Source organism: Scyliorhinus torazame, chromosome 10 (assembly GCF_047496885.1).
Source record: "Scyliorhinus torazame isolate Kashiwa2021f chromosome 10, sScyTor2.1, whole genome shotgun sequence".
Taxonomy (NCBI): domain Eukaryota; kingdom Metazoa; phylum Chordata; class Chondrichthyes; order Carcharhiniformes; family Scyliorhinidae; genus Scyliorhinus; species Scyliorhinus torazame.
The window spans coordinates 103,546,017-103,558,845 of NC_092716.1; the positions used below are offsets into that span (position 1 = coordinate 103,546,017).

Consider the following 12,829-nt stretch of genomic DNA (forward strand, 5'->3'; position numbering starts at 1 on the left):
TTTCCTTTCTGTCCCTATCGTCGAGGATTCCTCTCGCTGCAGCCGCCGCCGCCGATATTTTCCTCTTTCGTTGGGGGGGGGACTCCCTATTCACTCACCCCACACCGGGTTTCGTCGCGCGAAAATTTCCCGTTGGGGCTCTTAAAAGAGCCCGAAGGTCCGTTGGAGCTGGAGCCGCCGAAACGTGCGGCTTAGCTGGTCATCGCCGCAACCGGAAGTCGAAGGATGCTTTTCTAATTGGAGGGCTGTGACCAGTGGTGTTCCGCAGGGATCAGTGCTGGGACCGTTGCTGTTTGTAGTATATATAAATGATTTGGAGGAAAATGTAACTGGTCTGATTAGTAAGTTTGCAGACGACACAAAAGGTTAGTGGAATTGCGGATAGCGATGAGGACTGTCAGAGGATACAGCAGGATTTAGATTGTTTGGAGACTTGGGTGGAGAGATGGCAGATGGAGTTTAATCCGGACAAATGTGAGGTAATGCATTTTGGAAGGTCTAATGCAGGCAGGGAATATACAGTGAATGGTAGAACCCTCAAGAGTATTGAAAGTCAGAGAGATCTAGGAGTACAGGTCCACAGGTCACTGAAAGGGGCAACACAGGTGGAGAAGGTAGTCGAGAAGGCATAGGCATGCTTGCCTTCATTGGCCGGGGCATTGAGTATAAGAATTGGCAAGTCATGTTGCAGCTGTATAGAACTTTAGTTAGGCCACACTTGGAGTATAGTGTTCAATTCTGGTCGCCACACTACCAGAAGGATGTGGAGGCTTTAGAGAGGGTGCAGAAGAGATTTACCAGAATGTTGCCTGGTATGGAGGGCATTAGCTATGAGGAACGGTTGAATAAACTCGGTTTGTTCTCACTGGAACGACGGAGGCTGAGGGGCGACCTGATAGAGGTCTACAAAATTATGAGGGGCATAGACAGAGTGGATAGTCAGAGGCTTTTCCCCAGGGTAGAGGGGTCAATTACTAGGGGGCATGGGTTTAAGGTGAGAGGGGCAAGGTTTAGAGTAGATGTACGAGGCAAGTCTTTTACACAGAGGGTAGTGGGTGCCTGGAACTCGCTACCGGAGGAGGTGGTGGAAGCAGGGGCGATAGTGACATTTAAGGGGCATCTTGACAAATACATGAATAGGATGGGAATAGAGGGCTACGGACCCAGGAAGTGTAGAAGATTGTAGTTTAGTCGGGCAGCATGGTCTGCACGAGCTTGGGGGCCGAAGGGCCTGTTCCTGTGCTGTACATTTCTTTGCTCTTTGTTTTTGTTCTCTAAACCCTGACCCATAACACTGGGTCTCTAGATTTTTAAAAAAATATATATTTTATTCAAAATTTTTGGCCAACCATGACAGTACATTGTGTATCCTTTACACAGTAATATAACAATATAAATAACAATGGCCAGTTTTAAGCAAGAAATAAATAATATATAAACAACATCAAAATTAAAAAACAAAACTAAATGGCAACTGCCTTGTCCCAAATAAATACTCTCCAAAAATACAATTCAACAGTCCAATATACAATTACCTATAACAACAACCTATACATATTATACATGTACACTAACATCCCTGAGAGTCCTTCTGGTTCCTCCCCCCCCCCACCCCCCCCCGGTTGCTGCTGCTGACTTCTTCTTTTCCATTCCCTCTATCCTTCTGTGAGGTATTCGACGAACGGTTGCCACCGCCTGGTGAACCCTTGAGCCGATCCCCTTAGGACGAACTTAATCCGTTCCAACTTTATAAACCCTGCCATGTCATTTATCCAGGTCTCCACACCCGGGGGCTTGGCTTCTTGGCTTCCTTCCACATCAACAGTATCCTGCGCCGGGCTACTAGGGACGCAAAGGCCAAAACATCAGTCTCTTTACTGAGCCGTGCTCCAGTCATATGCGCCCTGTGTAACACCTTAAATTGTATCAGGCTTAGCCTGGCACACGAGGACGATGAATTTACCCTACTTAGGGCATCAGCCCACAGCCCCTCCTCAATCTCCTCCCCCAGCTCCTCTTCCCATTTCCCTTTCAGCTCATCTACCATGATCTCCCCCTCGTCCCTCATTTCCCTATATATGTCTGACACCTTACCGTCCCCCACCCATGTCTTTGAGATCACTCTGTCCTGCACCTCCTGCGTCCAGAGCTGCGGGAATTCCCTCACCTGTTGCCTCGCAAAAGCCCTCAGTTGCATATACCGGAATGCATTCCCTTGGGGCAACCCATATTTTTCGGTCAGCGCTCCCAGACTTGCAAACGTCCCATCTACAAACAGATCTCTCAATTGTGTTACTCCTGCTCTTTGCCATGTTCCAAATCCCCCATCCATTCTCCCCAGAGCAAACCTATGGTTATTTCTTATCTGGGACCACCCCGAAGCTCCCGTCTTACCCCTATGCCGTCTCCACTGCCCCCAGATTTTCAGAGTAGCCACCACCACCGGGCTTGTGGTGTATTTCTTCGGTGAGAACGGCAACGGCGCCGTCACCATAGCTTGTAGGCTAGTCCCCCTGCAGGACGCCCTCTCCAATCTCTTCCACGCCGCTCCCTCCTCTTCTCCCATCCACTTGCATACCATTGAGATATTGGCGGCCCAGTAGTACTCACTTAGGCTCGGTAGTGCCAATCCCCCCTGATCCCTACTACGCTGCAAAAATCCCCATCTCACTCTCGGGGTCTTCCCGGCCCACACAAAACTCATGATACTCTTCTCAATCCTTTTGAAAAAAGCCTTCGTGATCACCACCGGGAGGCACTGAAACACAAAAAGGAATCTCGGGAGGACCACCATTTTAACCGCCTGCACCCTCCCTGCCAGTGACAGGGATACCATGTCCCATCTCTTGAAGTCCTCCTCCATCTGTTCCACCAACCGCGTTAAATTTAACCTGTGCAATGTACCCCAATTCTTGGCTACCTGGATCCCCAAGTAGCGAAAGTCCCTTGTTACCTTCCTCAGCGGTAAGTCCTCTATTTCTCTGCTCTGCCCCCCTGGATGCACCACAAACAACTCACTTTTCCCCATGTTCAGTTTATATCCTGAAAATTCTCCAAACTCCCCAAGTATCTGCATTATCTCTGGCATCCCCTCCGCCGGGTCCGCCACATACAACAACAAATCGTCCGCATACAGAGATACCCGGTGTTCTTCTCCTCCCCTGAGTACTCCCCTCCACTTCCTGGAACCCCTCAATGCTATTGCCAGGGGCTCAATCGCCAGTGCAAACAATAATGGGGACAGAGGACATCCCTGCCTCGTCCCTCTATGGAGCCGAAAATATGCAGACCCCCATCCATTCGTGACCACGCTCGCCATCGGGGCCCTATACAGCAGCTGTATACATCGAATATACTCATCTCCAAAGCCAAATCTCCTCAACACCTCCCACAAATAATCCCACTCCACTCTATCAAATGCTTTCTCGACATCCATTACCACCACTATCTCTGCTTCCCCCTCTGGTGGGGGCATCATCATTACCCCTAGCAGCCCCCGTATATTCGTATTCAGCTGTCTCCCCTTCACAAACCCAGTTTGGTCCTCATGGACCACCCCCGGGACACAATCCTCTATCCTCATTGCCATTACCTTGGCCAGAATCTTAGCGTCTACATTCAGGAGGGAAATAGGCCTATAGGACCCGCATTGCAGCGGGTCTTTTTCTTTCTTTAGGAGAAGCGATATCGTTGCCTCTGACATAGTCGGGGGCAGCTGTCCCCTTTCCCTCGCCTCATTGAAGGTTCTCATCAGTAGCGGGGCGAGCAAGTCCACATATTTCCTGTAAAATTCAACTGGGAATCCATCCGGCCCCGGAGCCTTCCCCGCCTGCATGCTCCTAATTCCTTTCACTACTTCCTCCATTTCGATCTGTGCTCCCAGTCCCACCCTCTCCTGCTCCTCCACCTTAGGAAATTCCAGCTGGTCCAGAAAACACATCATTCTCTCCTTCCCATCCGGGGGCTGAGCTTCATATAATCTTTCATAGAATGCCTTGAACACTCCATTCACTCTCTTCGCTCCCCGCTCCATCTCTCCCTCCTCATCCCTCACTCCCCCTATTTCCCTCGCTGCTCCCCTTTTCCTCAATTGGTGGGCCAGCAACCTGCTCGCCTTCTCCCCATATTCGTATTGTACACCCTGTGCCTTCCTCCACTGTGCCTCTGCAGTACCCGTAGTCAGCAAATCAAATTCTACGTGTAGCCTTTGCCTTTCCCTGTACAGTCCCTCCTCCGGTGCCTCCGCATATTGCCTGTCCACCCTCAGAAGTTCTTGCAGCAACCGCTCCCGTTCCCTACTCTCCTGCTTTCCTTTATGTGCCCTGATTGATATCAGCTCCCCTCTAACCACTGCCTTCAGCACCTCCCAGACCACTCCCACCTGGACCTCCCCATTATCATTGAGTTCCAAGTACTTTTCAATACACCCCCTCACCCTTAGACACACCCCCTCATCCAACATTAGTCCCATGTCCATTCTCCAGGGTGGACGCCGTTCTTTTTCCTCCCCATCTCCAAGTCCACCCAATGTGGAGCGTGATCCGAGATAGCTCTCGCCATATACTCCGTCCCCCTCACCTTCGGGATCAACGCCCTTCCCAAAACAAAAAAGTCTATTCGCGAATAAACTTTGTGGACATAGGAGAAAAACGAAAACTCCTTACTCCTAGGTCTACTAAATCTCCATGGGTCTACTCCTCCCATCTGCTCCATAAAGTCTTTAAGCACCTTGGCTGCTGCCGGCCTCCTTCCAGTCCTGGACCTCGATCTGTCCAGTCCTGGTTCGAGCACCGTGTTAAAATCTCCACCCATTACCAACTTCCCCACCTCCTAGGTCCAGGATACGTCCTAATATGCGCCTCATAAAGTTGGCATCATCCCAGTTCGGGGCATATACGTTCACTAAGACCACCGCCTCCCCCTGTAATTTGCCACTCACCGTCACGTATCTGCCCCCACTATCCGCCACTATGGTCTTTGCCTCAAACATTACCCGCTTCCCCACTAATATAGCCACCCCCCTGTTTTTCGCATCTAGCCCCGAATGAAACACCTGCCCCACCCATCCTTTGCGTAGTCTAACCTGGTCTATCAGTTTCAAATGCGTCTCCTGTAACATAACCACATCTGCCTTAAGTTTCTTTAGGTGTGCGAGTACCCGTGCCCTCTTTATCGGCCCGTTCAGCCCTCTCACATTCCACGTGATCAGCCGGGTTGGGGGGCTCTTTACCACCCCCCCCCCCCTTGTCGATTAGCCATCCCCTTTTACCCAGCTCCTCACCCGGTTCCCACGCAGCTGTGTCCCCCCCAGGCGGTGCCCCCCCGCCCCGCCCACCCCACCCCATACCAGCTCCCCCTTCTCCCCAGCAGCAGCAACCCAGTAAATCCCCCCCCTCCCACCCCCCCCGCTAGATCCCCCACTAGCGTAGTTACACCCCCCATGTTGTTCCCAGAAGTCAGCAAACTCTGGCCGACCACGGCTTCCCCCCGTGACCTCGGCTCGCACCGTGCGACGCCCCCTCCTTCCTGCTTCCCTATTCCCGCCATAATTACCATAGCGCGGGAACAAAGCCCGCGCTTCCCTTTTGGCCCCGCCCCCAATGGCCAACGCCCCCAACTCCTCCACCTCCCTTCCTCCCTCCCCCACAGCCTATGGAAGAGAGAAAAGTTACCGGGTCGCAGGATTAATAACAACAAAAATCATCTCTTTCCCCCCTTTTTCCCCCCTCTTCGCCCCCCATATTCGCCCCACCACTTTGTCTCAAACGTTCTTTTTTAATAACCCACTCATTCCAATTTCTCTTCAACAATAAATGTCCACGCCTCATCCGCCGTTTCAAAGTAGTGGTGCTTCCCTTGATATGTGACCCACAGTCTTGCCGGCTGCAGCATTCCAAATTTGATCTTTTTATGAAGCACCGCCTTGGCCCGATTAAAGCTCGCCCTCCTTCTCGCCATCTCCGCACTCCAGTCTTGATATACGCGGATCACCGCGTTCTCCCATCTGCTGCTCCGAGTTTTCTTTGCCCATCTTAGGACCATCTCTCTGTCCTTAAAACGGAGGAATCTCACCACTATGGCTCGAGGAATTTCTCCAGCCCTCGGTCTTCGCGCCATAACTCGATAGGCTCCCTGCACTTCCAGGGGACCCGTCGGGGCCTCCAATCCCATCAACGAGTGCAGCATCGTGCTCACATGCCCCGACGTCCGCCCCTTCTGCACCTTCAGGAAGACCAAGAATCCTTCAATTCTTCCTCCTCGCATTATTCTCCAGCACCTCCAGCCTTTCCACACATCGTTTATGGTGTGCCTCGTGCATCTCTGTCTTCACCACCAGGCCCTGTATATCGTCCTCGTTCTCGGCAGCCTTTGCCTTCACGACCCGAAGCTCCCACTCCTGGGTCTTTTGCTCATCTTTTAGCCCTTCAATCGCCTGTAATATCGGGGCCAACAGCTCCTTCTTCATCTCCTTTTTAAGCTCTTCCACGCAGCGTTTCAAAAACTCGTGTTGTTCAGGGCCCCATATTAAACTGCCACCTTCCGACGCCATCTTGGTTTTTGCTTGCCTTCCTTGCCGCTGCTCTGAAGGATCCACCGCAATCCGGCCACTTTCCTCTCCTTTTTCCATCCGTGTCCAGGGGGGATTCCCTTCTGGTTTACCGCACAGTGTTTTTAGCCGTTAAAATTGCCGTTGGGGCTCCTATTAAGAGCCCAAAAGTCCGTTCCACCGGGAGCTGCCGAAACGTGCGACTTAGCTGGTCATCGCCGCACCCGGAAGTCCCCTGGGTCTCTAGATTATTAGTCCAGTGACATTACCACTTCGCCACTGTTCTTTCTACTGTTAGTGATTGTGATCCTGGTTTAGTCCCATAAACTTAACTGTGATCTATGCTCACGGACCCTGAATCACATATATTTTTTAAACATTAACTGAATGTTTCTCACCACCATGTTGTATTGTGTTCCTTCCAATGCTTTCAATGAGCAAACTGTCCACAATACAAGGTAATACATGAGAAAATCCTTTTCACTTAGTCGATGAACATGACCAGTGTTTTAATGACAATAACATTTGCATCTCGGTGCCATTGCCTGGCACGTTATAAGAACATAAAGTATTCATGAATGACTTTCCCCCAGCTCGTTCTCTGACACATTGGACAAAATTGTGATGGTACCCTCTGCAGGAACATTTGAAGGCGGGACTGGGAGGAAACTTGGAAATTAGGACACAAGTCGACAGGCCAACATGTTGCGGGTGGAGGCGCGTGAACATAGGCAGCATCTATCCACCTGGTAGTTTTTCCAAGGATGCCTCTATTTTGGGATATCCTCATATTCTCCTTTCTGCCTGAGCTGCATTCACCTCTCCCAATGACCTTCCAAAGCTAAAGGCTCTCTGATTGGGCCTGTAGCCTCAGGGTCCTGCTTGCCTACAGCCTGCAGGGACTCGCAGACAATGTGTGGAATCCGTCAAAGCAGCATGCATGAAACAGCAGGTAGAAAGCGATGAACAAGGTTCATCAGTAATACAATCAAATTCTCCACTCTCCAAAGGGTCTCCCTCCCCGACCTACACCCAGGTCAGGGTTTTTATACCAGTGAGGGCTCCCCTTGTTAAGGGGCAGCACCCGAGCTCTCTGCCTGTGAGCAAAGATGGTTACTCACTCACTCGGTTCCCCACAGAAGCCCCCCCCCCCCCTCTCACCCCCCACCCCCAGTCTCTTAAACATTTGTGGAATTTGTGATTTAATTTTGGTTTAACTAAGATTCACTTATTCAGTTGTTTTTCTCTCTCCAGGAAGGTTCTCTTTGAAGATTTTCGTACATGGTTGTCAGATATTCTTGGTATAAAACTGGAGAGCACGGTGGATTTGTCCTGTGCTAAATATGAATACACAGGTATAAAACATTAAATAAATTATATTTACGCATTGGATACATTGCACACATACCATCTTATTGGGATACTGTATGATATATTGGTGTTATTGCACATGTGGTATCACATTGGCACTTCTTTTACATTGGAGTGATTACATATGTGACATTTCACAAGCATTATAGTCGTCAGAGGGGGCAATATTGCATAAACAGTGTTACATTGAAAATACTTCTTGAAATCATACTTGCAATGGGAATGCTGCACATCTGGTGTATGAAGACTTTGGTATACACTAGAGATAATAGATGAGTCGTATGGTAAGCCCTGAAAATATTGCAGACAATGAATTAATTTGTCTCAGCAGTAAGGATGGTCTTTAATATTGCAATGTTTTGCTAGTTTCAAATTTATTTTGGATGCCATGTTTAATGTACTGGATGTGTAAAGAAAAGCACAGTCTACACCTTTTGCAATTTTAACGTGTTCCTGATGGCCATAAAGAACTGAATTCCAGAAGACTGAAAGAACTTTCAAGAGATATGGATTGATTTATGCAGCACCCCATCATGTCCCTCACAAATGGCACAAAGTAATTTGCACATAATGAAGTGTCGTGATTATCCATATATGTAAATACAATACCAATTTTAAATATGTCAGTGAGATGAATGGCTAATTAGTTTGTTTTTGGTGTTGGTTGAGTGGAAATAGCTGAACAGGGCACTGTGGGTACTCCCTGCTTTGTTGTCCGCTAAATCCAGAATAGGACCTCCATTTGAAGCTTTGTCAGAGGAATATACTTTTAGCAATGCAGCATCATTGCAAAGCAACACTGGAATGTCAACATGAATTATGTTAAGAGTGAGACTTGTTCTTATAATGTATATCTGAAGGGCAGCATGGTGGCGCAGTGAGTAGCACTGCTGCCTCACGGCACCGAGGTCCCAGGTTCGATCCCGGGTCTGGGTCACTGTCTGTGTGGAGTTTGCACATTCTCCCCGTGTTTGCGTGGGTTTCGCCCCCGCAACCAAAAGATGTGCAGGCTAGGTGGATTGACCACGCTAAATTGCCCTTAATTGGAAAATATGAATTGGGTACTGTAAATTTATTTATTTTTAAAATAATGTATATCTGAGGTAAAAGTGCTGCTTGATAAAGTGAGCTTATGCTTATTTGGGTTAGGAAACCTGTGCTTCCTCAGGGAAATCATATGAAGGCTGATCAAGAAGCATTCTTCCACAGGTGCTGACATTTGTGCAATGTTCAGTACAAAAGGTCCTTCCACACATGAGATGGGATACGTAGTATTAACAGAGTTTTAGATCATCGGCCATCACAGCTGAAAATGCATTTGCATGTCCACTCTGCCTGCAGCATGGGCTATTGAATTGGATGCAAGGCCAATTTGGCAACGATTGCTAGGACCAGCACACCATCAGCAAAGCCCCAGAAGAATACATTTTAAAAAAATCCATGAATACATCAGTCAAAATTACTAAACTGAAACGGAAATGCTAAAGCTGTGTTAAAATCTAAACCAATGATTTTGCAGATGTGTTGCTCTGTCACGATGATGAGTTAGAAGGGCGGAGAATAGCGTTCATCCTGTATCTCGTTCCTGAATGGGGAGCCGGTGATGGTGGCACTTTGGACCTTTATGATGCAGATGGTGAGTAGGATTAGCCATATCTAACTGCATATTCCAGCTTTAGCCCTGACTTGGTGCCTCCACCCTGAGATGTGTTGATCTGATACTCAGCATAGTTGTGGGCATTAGCTTTGTGTTGAATTTGAAGCTCCAATTCGTGACAATTAACATTATGAATATCCTGATACACTACTGGATACCTATTTGTTATGGGCCAGGATTTAAAAAGTCCGAAGTGTATAATGGAGTTCACCTGACCTATAATCTTTTGTTGAAACTGACTAGGATGAGTACAAGAGCCTTCACTTGAGGTGTGATTCAGTTGTCTTCCTGGACATTTTAATCAAAATAAGCTTTACTCTAAGAACTTAGTTAACATTTATATATAAACAAACAGCAAGAATTTTTATCAATTACTAACATGAAGATACCCCACAGCTGCAGTAATCTATGTATAACGCTTCATGAATTCCCCTTTTTACTGTTCCAATTCAAAAACAAAATCCCATAAACCAAAAAAAACCTTTTCAAGGGCGTGGCCCTGCACTCTGCATTCTCACTTGAACAAGACTGGCTTTCCCTGAGAGTCTGACCCCGTCTCACCAGTAGGTTTAAGCCCTTCCTGAAAGCAAACTATATTTTTTAAGTTACTAAAGCATGTAGCTGTAATCAATGTTTTTTTTTCCTGGAATAACTCTTTGAAATGAAAATAGAAAGACAGGAACAAAATACTTCTTTTTCCCTGAGTCCACAGCAGTCAAATCTGAAAGCGAATGTAAAACTCATATCCACAGCTCAGCTCCACCCACAAAAATGACCACTGAAGTCATGTGATAAGACAAAAACCTTTCTTAAAGGGACACTCCCACGACATAGTGTGTTATCATAATGCATCCGTGTACATCCTAACTCTGCAAATTAAAGCTATTCGTAGGATTTGGGTGTTTACAAACAATGAAGCTGCAGCAGGGTAGGTGGAGCTTGAGGGTTTGGCCAATTTCTAATGGTGGAACTCGGAATTAAAGTTGCTATTGTGGCAGACCAAAACAAAATGAAGAAACACAAATTGGTTGTTGAATGTAAGGTAATCTCATGTAGGAAATTAGAATTCCTCTGTTATGCAAGAAATTGTGTTAGAAATCTCTTTTCTTTTCTGGCCTTCTACTGTTAACCCAGCCATGGTTTCAAAGATTAAGGTCTGCATTTTTGAATATAGGATGGGTTGAAAACTAGATCAGAAATCTGTCCAATTTGAATCTCAGTTCTGCAATGTGACTGACAAATGTGGTTGGTTATATTTCTTTTCTTTCACTTGCAGTTCAAAGTTAAGGCAGATTTGGAGGTGTGGAGGGTAGAAGTTTTAATTTGATGATTCTAATGTGGAATTGACACAAATTAATTTGGCAGTTTATAAATAGCAATTAAATAAATTTATTCTACATGCATGACTCTGAGACTTATTGTGTACCTAAATTGATTGTCTTTTACAGAACATAATCAACCTCAGCAGATTGCCAAGTCTCTAACTCCGTCATGGAACACATTAGTTTTCTTTGAGGTTTCCCCTGTGTCTCACCATCAGGTACAGAAATTCAGAATATTCTGTAAATGGAACTGAAAAATTCAGTGGTATCTGCACCTTATGCACTTGTTTGGTTTATGTGCCACGAAGCAGAGCATGTTAGGCATTGCTGTTGTTTTCTTCATTGAGGGAGGGTTTGCTCTGTCAAAAGACATTCATTGTTGAAAAGTGAATTAATAAAGCAAAAGATAGCTTGTCTCAGTGCAGTGCATAACATATCTGACTGAATTCAGTGCTTAATGCTACTCTGCATATCTTCCCTATTCAGGTGTCTGAAATTCTGTCAGAGGAAAAGTGCCGTCTTTCTGTTAGCGGCTGGTTCCATGGACCATCATTGGCAAGGCCACCACGCTACATCGAATCTCTTTCCCCTCGAAATCCACATATTGCAAGTGATGTAAGTACAGATTCTATCATCTTGGCCACAATTAGCACACTAAAGTTTTGTTCTGATTAAGATAGTTAACCACTAGCTTTTGGATATGGGAACTGAATGCTGTTGTGGGATCTCACGTTACCATTTTTCCCCCCAAGACTTGGGTTTCTATCCAGTACAAGACAGATGGGATGAAAGAGGGCTCCTCTTCTTTACAGTTGTTTAATATTTGAAATGAGCTTAGGATATAAACTATGATATGAATTGGACAAACATTTGGCACAATTGACATTGGCCAGAAAGGTCACAAAAATGGCTGACATTGAAAATGGAAAAGATGATAATTGATGCAATAGGGATTGATCTTCTGGGGCGGAGGTATGCTGTCGGCCTGAGTATGGGAAGTTTTGCTCTGTGTCTAACCCGTGTTATACCACATCTGTGAGTGTTTGATAGCATGATGGTTAAAAGTCCAACTGCTTCATTCACCAAAAATATATTTTATAAATTAGAACAAGAATAGATCTGCCGTTCCAATAGCTCATAACAATAACAAGAACATGTATTTTTATGGCATCTTTAATGTAATGAAATGTCTCAATGATGCCTATCATGGCTCCATATTACTTGTAACCCTTACCGAACAAAAATATATATTTTGTCTTTAGAATTCCAATTTGAAAATGAATGAAATGAAATGAAATGAAAATCGCTTATTGTCACGAGTAGGCTTCAATGAAGTTACTGTGAAAAGCCCCTAGTCGCCACATTCCGGCGCCTGTTCGGGGAGGCTGGTACGGGATTTACCCATCAACATATCCTTTTGATGGAGAGAGTTCCAGAATGCTATGACCTTTTGTGTGAAAACTGCTTCCTGTTTTTGCTTCTACATAGACCAGCTCTAATTTTATGTTCCAACACCCTCCCCCCCCCCCCCCCCCACACCACCACCCTGCTTCTTGATTTCCCTCACCAGAGGAAATACTTGCTCTGTTACAATTCTATTGAGCTTGTTTAACATTTCAAGCACCTTCATCAGATCACCCTTCAATCCTCTATACTTCAGGGAGCACAAGACATATCTATGCAACCTGTCTTCCGAATTTAATCTTATAAAGCTAATTATTTTGTGGTGAATTACAAAGCAAGTTCCAATTTTTGAGCTTGCGATACAGTGTGATGTAATGGGGAAGAAGGGTGGTGGGTGGGTGGCGACCCTGCTTTCTTCCTACCTCCACCCAGAGTTAAGTCTGCGGAAGGAAGGCTTGTCGCTGGCGCTGCTGCCCTTGAGGCCACTCAAGGGCCTCCTCCTGTTGCTGCTGTTTCTTTCTGCCACTG

The 12,829-nt window shown here is 46.5% G+C and overlaps 1 protein-coding gene across 2 annotated transcripts in view; it reads left to right on the forward strand.

The window, feature by feature from the left end:
• Nucleotides 1-12,829, forward strand: part of ogfod1 (2-oxoglutarate and iron-dependent oxygenase domain containing 1) — a 62,082-nt gene that overhangs the window by 22,849 nt on the left and 26,404 nt on the right. For both annotated transcript variants that reach the window (XM_072518543.1, XM_072518544.1), the window contains exons 4-7: nt 7,802-7,902; nt 9,438-9,554; nt 11,024-11,115; nt 11,384-11,512. In XM_072518543.1, coding sequence (XP_072374644.1) covers nt 7,802-7,902; nt 9,438-9,554; nt 11,024-11,115; nt 11,384-11,512 — 439 coding nt within the window. The remainder of the gene's footprint in view (nt 1-7,801; nt 7,903-9,437; nt 9,555-11,023; nt 11,116-11,383; nt 11,513-12,829) is intronic.